The 12109-nt window shown below is 43.8% G+C and overlaps 1 protein-coding gene across 1 annotated transcript in view; it reads left to right on the forward strand.

Annotated features, from left to right (window-relative positions):
- Positions 1-8692: 8692 nt before the first annotated feature.
- RILPL2 (Rab interacting lysosomal protein like 2) overlaps positions 8693-12109 on the forward strand; it is a 27709-nt gene continuing 24292 nt past the window's right edge. Inside the window, exon 1 of the mRNA XM_077747947.1 lies at positions 8693-8698. Coding sequence (XP_077604073.1) covers positions 8693-8698 — 6 coding nt within the window. The remainder of the gene's footprint in view (positions 8699-12109) is intronic.

The following is a 12109-nucleotide window of genomic DNA, read 5'->3' on the forward strand; positions in this document are numbered from 1 at the left end:
AAATAGCTTTTCAAATTGTGCTTGGGGCCTTTGACTTTAGAATCACGTAGGAGTTTGTTAAAATGCCATTTCCTGGGCCCCGCTGGGATCTGTGAGCTCAGAATCTCAGGAAATTTGCATTTTTTCCTAGTTCCCAAATGATTCTTGAAGCATACTGAAAGACTCCTGCCCTTAGAGTCATGGTTAAGAACCCAGATTTAAAACTTGGGCATGGGAGAGAAGAGAGAACCAGATGGTCAATGAATATTTGTAGAACAGATGTATGCATTCTGATTATGGTGTGTTTCTTTTTTGATAGGTGCTTATATTCCAGTAGATTACAACTTGATGGTGTTACACCTTGAAATTCTTCGATACAATTATGCTTAAATTTGATGGTGGGTGTCTGGTGGTTTTCTTGAGCCACTCATTTTCTGATTAATCCTTACAAGTGGATGATTTCTGCAACTGGTGTCTTCAATGTAATCTGATCATAAGAAGGTGAGTTTATCTGTAATTACTAAGTATGGTATTACTTTTAACTAGTCTTCATTGAATTTAAGTTTTTATTTATTTTGAGAAAGAGAGGGTGTATGAGTGGGATAGGGCAAAGAGAGAGGGAGAGAGAGAATCCCAAGCAGGCTCTGTGCTGTGAGCAAGGAGCCCGACGCAGGGCTTGATCCTGTGAACCATGAGATCATGACCTTAGCGGAAATTAAGAGTTGGATGCTTAACTAACTGAGCCATCCAGGCGCTCCTTTATTGAATCTTTATTTGGTAGGTGAACATAGTTTCTAAATATCTACAGCTTTCTTCATAGTACATTTTCTGAAAATATATTTAATAAAAATGTACGGGAGCACCTTGGGGGGGCTCAGTCAGGTGAGCATCCAATTCTTGATTTCAGCTCAGGTTGTGGGATTGAGCCCCACATTGGGCTCTGCGCTGACAGCACAGAGGCTGCTTGAGATTCTGTCTCTCCCTCTCTCCGCTCCTCCTCAACTTGCATGTGCTCTCCCTTTCTCTCTTAAAAAAGTATTGATGGGGCACCTGTGTTGCTCAGTCGGTTAAGTGTCTGATTCTTGATTTTAGCTCACGTCTTGATTTCAGGGTCATGAGTTTAAGCCCCACATCGGGTTCCATGCTGGGCATGAAGCCCACTTAAAATTTAAAAACCAAAAATAAAAAAAGGGAAGGAAATTCTGATCATCGCAATAACATGGGTTAACCTAGGAGACATTATGCTAAGTAAAATAAGCTGGCACAAAAGAACAAGTATTGTCTGATTCCATTTACTTATACGAGGGACCAAGAACAGTCAAGTTCACAGGGACTGAAAGTAGAACATTGGAGGTGTCATGTTAGTGTTTAATGGGTGCAGCAGCTCCATTCGGGAGGATGAACATGTTCTAGAGAAGGAGGGTGATGATTCCACAACATTGTGGATGCACCTAGTGCCCCTGCACCGCACACTTAAGAGGGCTTAAAATTGTAAATCTGCACGTGTATTTTTGCACGTTAAGAAAAGTTTTGTTAAATATTCATGTGCACCTCAATAGCAACCAGCACAGCCTAGCACCCAGATCTTGTTTTAGGGTATCATTCTCCAGTAAGAGTAACCAGTGCAGGGGCATCTGAGCGGCTCAGTCAGTTAAACATCCGACTTCAGCTCAGGTCATGATCTCAGGGTTCGTGAGTTTGAGTCCCTCATGGGGCTCTCTGCTGTCAGAGCAGAGCCTGGCTTTGGATCCTCAGTCCCCCTCTCTCTGTGCCCCTCCCCCACTTGTGCTCTCATGTGCTCTCTCTCTCTCTCTCAAAAATAAATAGACATTAAAAAAAAAAGTAACCAGTGCTCATTGGAGAAATGGCAATTCTAGCACTGGGGTGAGAAATACACAGGGTGAGCTTGGAGCAACTTGTAGTGCCAGAAAGTAAGGAAGGGCTAAAAACAAAAAATCAGGGGCGCCTGGGTGGCTTAGTCGGTTAAGCGTCCGACTTTCTCTTAGGTCATGATCTCGTGGTTTGTGGGTTCAAGCCCCGCGTCGGGCTCTGTGCTGACTGCCAGCTCAGAGCCTGGAGCCTGTTTCAGTCTGTGACTCCCTCTCTCTCTGACCCTCCCCTGGTCATGCTGTCTCTCTCTCCTAGAAATAAATAAAAATATTTTTTTAAAAAGATTATAAAAACAAAAAAATCAAAGATGATGATGTCACAGGGACACTGGAGACACCTAAAGGCTCCCAGTGGCCAAAGCAGATAAAGTAGTGTTAGATTTTAAAAAAATAAAATAAATATCCATGAGTCTATACCGATATAAATAAAAGATTAAATAAATAAACTGGAGAGACGAGACAAATCTCCCATGCAGAATTCCAAATAATTCATGCAGGTAACTCCTCTCTTACAAAGGTAAGTCGTAAGTCTGCACCTCATATGTGTGCACTGGCTTAGTTAGTGGCTTCTTTCCAAAGAGGACAGTATGGAAAGGGGAGTAGGGAGAGGTAATTTTGCACTGGAAAAATCTAACACTACCTCAGTAGGTGGTCACGGTCAACATCCACCATGATAAGTCATGTTGATAGTATATACCTTTGACATGATGTGCAGAAAATGGCACTTAAAAAATTTTTTTAGTGTTTATTGTTGAAAGAGAGAGTAACAGAGAGCAAGAGAGAGAGAGCAAGAGAGCAAGAGTGGGGAAAGAGCAAAGATGGAGGGGAACACAGAATCCAAAGCAGGCTCTAGGCTCTGAGCTGTCAGGACACCCAAGCGCCCCAGAAAAGCACTTTACAGATGTAGTCTTCCTCCCCAAAATCCATAACCCCTGTCTAATCTTGAGAAAAATGTCAGACAGATCCCAGGTTACATTCTACGAAATGCCTAACCAGTAGTCCTCAAAATTGTCAAGGTCATGAGAAACAAGGAAAAAAGAAATTGTCAGGGCCAAGAGGAGCCTAAGGAGATATGGCAGCTAATGTAATATGGTTTCCTGGATGGAGTTCTGAAACAGAAAAAGGACATTAGGGGAAAAAAAAAAACCTTAGGAAATCTGAATAAAGTATAGACTTTAGTTAATGTGCTGATATTGGTTAATTAACTGTAACAAATGTACCATATTAGTGTTAAGATGTTAATCATAGGGGAAACTAGGTATGTGTACAGGAGTCCCACTTTCTGTACTAGCATGCTAATTTTTCTGTAAATCTAAAATTATTTTTAATGTTTGTTTATTTTTGAAAGAAAGAGAGAAAGTGCAAGCAGGGGAAGGGCAGAGACAGAGGGAGACACAGAATCCGAAGCAGGCTCCAGGCTCTGAGCTGTCAGCACAGAGCCCAACACAGGGCTGTTAGGACTAGCCACATTTCTGGGGCGCCTGGGTGGCTCAATTGGGCAACCTGGGGGCCTCAGTTAGGCGACCGGCTTCGGCTCAGGTCATGATCTCAACCAATTTGTGAGTTCGAGCCCCACGTCAGGCTCTACACTGACAGCTCAGAGCCTGGAGCCTGCTTCAGATTCTGTGTCTCCCTTTCTCTGCCCCTCCCCTGCTCACCTCTGTCTCTCTCTCAAAATTAAATAAACATTTTTTAAAAACATTTTTTAATTTAACAAAAGGACTAGCCACATTTCCAGCACCTGCTCCTCACGGACCGGTGGCTACTAGGTGAGCGCAGGTGTAGGTGGGTGACATCAAGCAGTAGCTGTTTCTGGGGATAATGGCCGGGTTGTGGAGGAGGATCTCTCACCTTTTATTGCTACTCAAGTAACATTTAAACGTTTTCACAGTGAACACATATTCACAGGTTTCTTGTGTTAGTTAAGCCCTCCAGTGAGCAAAGGGTCAGACCAGCTTAGGAGCGCAAGAGGGTTAGTGGAGACACACCTGTGAGTCACAGAGAAGGAGGAAGCAGCACCCGGCAGGGAAACCGGCCTTCAGACCAGGATGCAGATTTGACGTCTTAGAAAGGAAAGGAAAGAAAGAGGAAGTGAGAGCCTCAGACTCTCAGACTGCAGTATGGACTTGACCACGGTGTGGGGTCAGGGGGCGGCTCCCAGAGCAGATTGCCCTTAGAGCTGTCCCATGTTGGACACAAATAGCGTGGTCCTTGTCTCTCTGTTGTGCCCGGTCACCAGCCGAGAGCCCCCGGGGAAGTGTGTCCTGGGAACGCTGTGCGGAATCAAAGGGTTGCTAAAGCTAGAGGCGGTCAGCAGACCACAGCCCTCGTGCAGACCAGCAAGTTCTTTCCTTTTTGTCTTTTATTGTTAATTGTGGTCAAACATAAAATGACCATTTAAATTCTGATTGCCATTTAATTTCTGAGCGCACAGTTCCCTAGTGTTAAGTATATTCACATTGTTGTGCACCAAACCACCAGAACTTTTTTTTATCTTGCAAAACTAAAACTCTGTCTCCATTAAATAAAACTCCCCCTCCCCCCTCCCCTGCCCCAGCCCCCTGCCTCTGTCTCTATGAATTAGACTATTCCAAGAACCTTGTGTAAGCGGAATCATAGAGCATTTGTCTTTTTGTGATTGGCTTCTTTCACTTAGCATCACGTTCTCAGATTCAGGCAGGTTGTAGCAACTGTCAGAAAGTCATGCCACTGTAGGCCTAGGCCACATTTTGCTTATCCGCCCACCTGTGGGTGAACATTTGGGTGGCTTCCACCTTTTGGCTAGCGTCAATAACACTCCTAGAAATATGGGTATACAGATATCTTTCCAGATCCTGCTGTCAATCCTTTTGGCTATATGCCCGAAAGTGGAATTGTAGGATAATGTGGGTTATTGTATTTTCAATTTTTTGAGGAACCCCGCACTGTTTTGCACGCGGGCTGCACCATTTTGCATTCCTACCAGAAAAGCACAAGGGTTCCAATTGTCCGCATTCTCAGCAACACTTGTTATTTCCTGGGTTTTGTTTTTGTTTGGAGAATAGCGTCATAATGGCTGTGCAAAGTGTTCTCCCCTTGTGGTTTGATCTGCAGTTCTCCAATCAGTGATGTTGGGTGTCTTTTCATATGCTTCTTGGCCTCTTGAAGGGTCATCTGAAAGGCATCTCTGTGACTGCCATGTCTAGTGACAGCCGACTCTTGAATAACATGGATTTAAACTGTGCAGTCCAAGCCCCTGGCTGGTTCAGTCGGTGGAGCATGCAACTCTTGGTCTCAGGGTTGTAAGTTTGAGCCCCACGCTGGGTGTAGAGATTACTTAAAAATAAAACCTTAAAAAAAAAAAAAAAGAGGCNTACAATCCTATAAATGTACTTTCCTTATGTTCTTCAATAACCTTTATTTTCTCTAGCTTTATTGTGAGAATACAGTATGTAATATATATAACATATAAAATATGTGTTAATTGACTACATTATTGGTAAGGCTTCCAGGCAACAATAGGCTATTAGTAGTTAAGTTTTGGGAGAATCAGAAGTCATACATGGATTTCTGACTGCACGGGGCAGGGGGGGCGGTCAGAGTCCCTACCCTTCGTGTTGTTCAAGGGTCAGGTGTAATTAAATTAATGACAAAATATTCTACAAAGCCAGCAGAAGACCTGGAGGGCAGCACGAACTACCCTAGCTGAGATTGGTGCATACTGATAGAATCTTAGGCAAACCTGCCCAGCACCAGGCTAGGATCATTTCTTTCTCTCAACAGCCTTTTGAGGAACACATTTTTTTTTTTAATTTTTTTTTTTTATGTTTTATTTATTTCTAGGAGAGAGATAGAGACAGCATGAGCAGGGGAGGGTCAGAGAGAGAGGGAATCACAGACTCTGAAACAGGCTCCAGGCTCTGAGCTGGCAGTCAGCACAGAGCCCGACGCGGGGCTCGAACCCACGAACCGCGAGATCATGACCCAAGCGAAAGTCGGACGCTTAACCGACTAAGCCACCCAGGCGCCCCTGAGGAACACATTTTTACATTCCAAGGTGGAGCAAGAGCTGGCCTGGAGAGTGGGGAGGAGAAATTGATTCCCTTCTGCCAAAATTTCCTTTCATGCTTCCCCACGCACTCAGGACCCTGAATAAATAATTCACCTAAGTTAAGAAAAAAAAAAAAGAAAGAAAGAAAAGAAAAGCACAGTATGCTTTTGTGCAAACGGATTCAAAATGAGTGTGCTGGGCACCACCCTTCCTGCCTCCGGTTCTTTTCTAAAGACCTTCAACTCCTAGACATGAAGTCACTGACCTGGGATTGCAGGCATTTAAGCCAAACTGGGAAGTCTTCAAAATCCTTGCTATTTCCATGCATGATTTATGGGTAAGAAGACCTGAAAATAATTTAAAGAACATGAAGAAAGCCATACTGAGTGTACTGCTCAGGAAATAAATGCTGCCATAGGAATTCACAGGAGCGTTAAGACTTAACTCTACTTAATATACCAAAATAGGACCACAGGTGTTTGCTAATGGAACTTTCCTGTTGGTGGGCATTAGCCTGCAAACATTTATAGTTCAAGTGTGACCCACCCACAACTTTTGTTTTCCATGTCATTTTTTCCTTTGTTTAACCATAAGGCAATACCTAACTCTAGGATCCCTTTTGCAATCACTTTGGTTTCCACTCAAGGGGGGAGGAGGAGAGAAGGGGGAGTGGGGTGGGTAGCACAGCTATATACAGTCTTTTTTAAAAAAAATTTTAAATGTTGACTTATTTTTGAAGGATAGAGACAGACATAGTGTGAGCTGGGGAGGGGTAGAGAGAGAGAGAGGGAGACACAGAATCCAAAGCAGGCTCCAGGCTCTGAGCTGTCAGCACAGAGCGTGATGCAGGGCTTGAACTCATGAGCTGTGAGATCAGGACCTGAGATGAAGTCCGATGCTTAACTGACTGAGCCACCCAGGCGCCCCTCTTAAATTCTTTTTAAAACTTTGTATAATGAGATATCCTTGTGGCTTTTTTTAAAGTTTTTTTTTTAAGTTTATGTATTTACTTGAGAGAGAGAAAGGGAGAGCAGGGGAGAGGCAGACAGAGAGGGAGAGAGAGACAAGTTCTGTGCTGTCAGCACAGAGCCTTACTCGGGACTCAAACTCACAAACTGTGAGCTCAGGACCTGAGCCCAAGTCAAGGGTCAGACACTTAACTGACTAGCCATCCAGTCACCCCTATCCTTGTGACTTTAAAAAAACTTTGTTGTAAACATATTCTACGTGTGGTACTAATCCAACTTTCCATATCTCATTCCCCAATAATTATATGAACTTGGGAAATTTCTTATTTCTCATATTTGAGTGATAAGCAGCTATAGCTGACATCTATTGAGCACTTACTGTGTGCCAGTCGCTGTTCTAAAGCACTTCTCAACAATCTTACGAACTAGATTTTTTAAATGCTTGTTTGTTTTTGAAAGAGAGAGGGAGAGAGAGAGAGAGAGCGAGAGAGAGAGCATGAGTATGGGAGGGGCAGAGAGAGAGGGAGACACAGAATCTGAAGCAGGATCCAGACTCTGAACTGACAGCAGCAAGCCCAATACAGGGCTTGAACCTGAGCCTCTGAACCTGATACGAAATCATGACCTGAGCCAAAGTTGAACACTCAACTGAGAGAGCCACCCAGATGCCCCACGAACTAGATTTTATCCTTACCCCCATATTAAAGATGGGGAAACGAAGCCTCAGAGTAGAGGCAGGATTTACTTACCTAACATCACACAGCTTGCCAGCAGCAGATTCAAGTGTTCAAGATTTAAAAACTTGTGGTCTGGTCTAGAACCCACCCTTTTGAACACTGTGCTATCATGTATTGTCTTTCGAACTTGAGCATGCATTAGAATTACGTGGAGGGCTGTGGAAACACAGATTACCGAGGCCCATTCCCAAAGTTTCTGATTCAGTGGATCAAGAATTTGCATTGCTGACAATGCAAATTCTTGTTACCCCAATGCTGGTGCTTTCCAGTGGGGAGCACACTTTAAAAACCTCTGTTGTGGGGCACCTGGGTGGCTCAGTTGGTTGAGCTGAGCGTCCGACTTCAGCTCAGGTCATGATCTCCCTAATGGGATCGAGCCCCGCATCGAGGCTGTCAGCACAGAGCCTGGAGCCTGATTCGGATTCTGTGTCTTCCTCTGTCTCTGCCCCTCCCCTGCTCACGTTCTGTCTCTCTCTCTCAAAATAAGCAAACCTTAAAAAAAAATTTTTTTTAAAAAAGAACCTCTGTTGTAATTCATAACTGTTTTCATAACTTCCCAGTGGAGACAGAAGGGTCTTGACTGTGAAATTCTATGAGGGATCTAAGAGTTAAGATCATGAATGCTTTATAATAATAGGCAATAATAGCCAGCATCCATCGATGCATATGATGTGCTAGACCCTGGACTCAACACTGTTCATGCATTTTCTCATCTAACCTTCACGCCAGTCTTGGGGAATACTTTTATTTTTTCCAGTTTACAGTGAAGAAATGTGGATTTGGAGAGATTAGGGAACTTGATCAAATTTACGTACCAGCAAGTTAGCAGTTGTGAGGTTCAAGTCAAACTGCTCAACTCCAGAGCCCAGTTGACTATGCCACTACAGGCTTCACATGCAGTAGTTGCTCTGTCTCTGTGGGTTCACCTCTTCTGGACATTTCATACAAATGGAGCCATACAATAGGAGGTCTTTTGTGCCTGGCTTGACTTGGTGTAACTTTCCAGTAATGAGTTATGACATGTGTGAAATGTTGTCTGTGAGAGAAGCTCATTAGAGACCATGCCAAAAGTTTTTAAGGGGGCTCAACATGCGGGTACCTTCTGCCTAGCACACACCAAAATTCCATACCCCCCAGGAAGAAGCCGGTAAACTATGCTGTTTGCATGAACAATTAAGGCACATTGAACTATTCTTTCCAGATGGAGTGACAGGAACCTTCCACAAATGCAAGTTTCCAGATCCTAACCAAGGCCAACCTTGAAAGAAGGATTTCCCAATGAGAGCCTTCTCGGGCCTGCTATAGTCACTGTTTTCTGCACAGATTTCCATAGGGACTGTGCTGATTCTGGAGATTAATTGGAAATGTAAGATGGAGAATATTGCCATCTCAACCATCTTGTTAGAATTTATAACACGTGATGTCTTTCCATTTATTTACATCTTAATTCCTTTGAATGCCATTTTGTAGTTTTCAGTGTGCAAGTCTTCTTCATTTGTTAAATTTATTTCTAAGTATTTTATTCTTTTTGATGCCATTGTTAAGTGGAATTGTTTTCTTAATTTCATTTTCAGATTATTCCTTGCAAGCGTATAGAAATGCAATTGGTTTTTGTATATTGATTGTGTATCCTGGAATCTTGACCTGTTTATTAGCTCTAATAGAAGTTGTGTGTGTGTGTGTGTGTATATGTGTGTGTGTAATCTTTAGCCTGTCACTACGGTGGATTGCACAGATTATTTTTTCTGAACCAGCCTTGCATCCCTGAACAAACCCTACTTGGTCATGGCATATAATAATTTTTATGTAATACTAACTTCTGTTTGCTAATATCTTGCTAAAGATTTTGCATCTATTTTTCTAGAGCACCTGGATGGCTCAGTTTCACTTCTGACTTCGGCTCAGGTCATGATCTCACAGTTTGTGAGTTCGAGCCCCACATCAGGCTCTGCACTGACAGCTCAGAGCCTGGAGCCTGCTTCAGACTCTGTGTCTCCCTCTCTCTCTGCCCCTCCCCTGCTCACACTCTGTCTCTCTCCCTCCCTCCCTCTCTCTCTCTCTCTCTCTCAAAGATAAATAAACATTAAAAAAAAATTTTTTTTAAGATTTTGTACCTATTTTTAGTTTACCTATTTTTTATCTAGGTTGTTTGTTTTTAAGTAGGCTCCAGAGGTGCCTGGGTGGCCAACTCTTGGTTTCAGCTCAGGTCGTGATCTCACAGTTCTGTTCATGAGATCCAGTCCCACATTGGGCTCTACACTGACAGCATGGAGCCTGCTTGGGATTCTCTTTCCTTTCTCTCTGCCCTTCCCCCACTCATGCTCATGTGCTCTCTCTCTCTCTCTCAAAGTAAATAAATGAACTAAAAACAAAAAAAAAGTAACCTCTATAACCTGAGCCTAAATCAAGAGTAGGACACTTAACCAACTGAGCCACCCAAGTGCTCCTAGGTTTTTTTCATTACTGCATTGTAGGAGTTCTTTATATAATCTGGATAATAACCTCTAATAACCCCATATCAGATTTGACTTGCAAATATATTTACTCATTCTGTAGGCTGCTTTTTCACTTAATTGTGGTCTTGGATGCACAAGTTTTATTTTCTTATTTTTATAAATATTTTAGGACACACAAGGTTTTATTGTTTAATCTTGGGTTTTTAATTTTTTTAATGTTTTTATTTTAGTTTTGAGAGAGAGAGAGAGAAAGGCAGAGTGTGAGCAGTTCAGGGGCAGAGAGAGAGGGAAACACTGAATCCGAAGCAGGCGTCAGGCTCTGAGCTGTCAGCACAGAGCCTGTCGAGGGGCTCGAACTTGAGAGCCATGAGATCATGATCTAAGCTGAAGTCGGCTGCTTAACCAACTGAGCCACCCAGGTGCCCCGTTCTTTTTTTTTTTTTAATTTTGAGAAAGAATGTGAGTGGGGGAGGGACAGAGAGAGAGAGAGAGCTGGAGAGAGAGGATAATAATTGGGCTCCATGTGGAGCTTGAACTCATGAACTCTAAGATTGTGACCTGAGCTGAAGTCAGATGCTCAACCTACTGAGCCACCCAGGTGCCCTGGATGCACAAGTTTTAAGTGTTGATGTAGTCCTGTTTATGTATTCATTCTTTCGTTGCCTGTGCTTTTGAAGAAATCATTGCTAAATCCAGTGACATGAAGCGCTTCCTCTATCTTCTAAGAGTTTTATAGTTTTATGCTTTTTATTTATTTTGAGTTAATGTTTATATATCGTGTAAGGCAAGGGTCCATCTTCATACTTTTGCATGTAGCTATCCAATTTTTCCAACAACATTTGTTGAGAAGACTGTCCTTTCCCCCTCAAGAATTGTCTTGGCACCCTTATTGAAAATTATTGGACCATATTTGCAGGAGTTTATTTCTGGGCACTCTATTTTATTCCTTCATTCCTCTTTATGGTGGAATAATATTCCATTGTTTGGATATACCATATTTTATTTATGGCAAGTCCAACGTTTTATCTCCTTATTTAATCACTGGACGTTGTCACCTCTGTGATTTATGGATTACTGAGTCCTTGCCCAGGAGCCTGGCTCCAGTCTTTAGAACATTGTCCCCTGAAAATAGTGTCTATTCTGTTTGCTTTGCTTTTTGCTTGTTTTACCCGTGGCCATTCACCATTGTGATGCTAGAACCTCAGTGTGGAGAAAATCAGGTACAACTACCCCCAAGAAAGCTAGCAATATATTCCTGGGAAAGCCAAGCAGCATTGCGGAGTTTTCTGCCTATGACTCTTACAGATTTCTAATCAAACCTCAACACTCGTTTTGTAATCCACACTGCTAATATTCTTACGAAGGCCCAGTCTGTAGAATGCTTTCTACTTTTCCTAGCACAGTGATTGTGGTCTTATTACCTCTAAGACCCCAGCCCGCGTGCCACGTGTCTCCCACACAAGTTTGCTGTTTGTTGGACAGAATGACGAACAGCCGCTAACGCTTTCCGCGTGCCCCCGAAGTGCTTCTGTCACGCAGTGTCTCACGACCTCACCGCCGCCACCTCACCACTAAGTGCTCTGACTGCGCGAGCAGGAAGCTGAGGGTTAAGTAATCGCCCCTCGGCGACCCTGCCGAAGGGGAGGAGCCCGGAATCGGCCAAGGGCACTGCGCAGGGAGTCTCCCTTCCGCGGAGAGTCGGATGCCACACACGGGTCCTGGCGGCGCNGTGCTTCTGTCACGCAGTGTCTCACGACCTCACCGCCGCCACCTCACCACTAAGTGCTCTGACTGCGCGAGCAGGAAGCTGAGGGTTAAGTAATCGCCCCTCGGCGACCCTGCCGAAGGGGAGGAGCCCGGAATCGGCCAAGGGCACTGCGCAGGGAGTCTCCCTTCCGCGGAGAGTCGGATGCCACACACGGGTCNCCGAAGACTGCCCCCACCCCCACAGACAGCCGGATCTTCCCCCACGTACGATGCAAATTCTATGGCTGGAAAGCGTGAGCACAGAAGAAAAAGTGCTGGGCTTTTCACCTCCCTTTAACCCCCT

Source organism: Crocuta crocuta, unplaced genomic scaffold, assembly GCF_008692635.1.
Source record: "Crocuta crocuta isolate KB4526 unplaced genomic scaffold, BGI_CrCroc_1.0 scaffold29, whole genome shotgun sequence".
NCBI classification, from domain to species: Eukaryota; Metazoa; Chordata; class Mammalia; order Carnivora; family Hyaenidae; genus Crocuta; species Crocuta crocuta.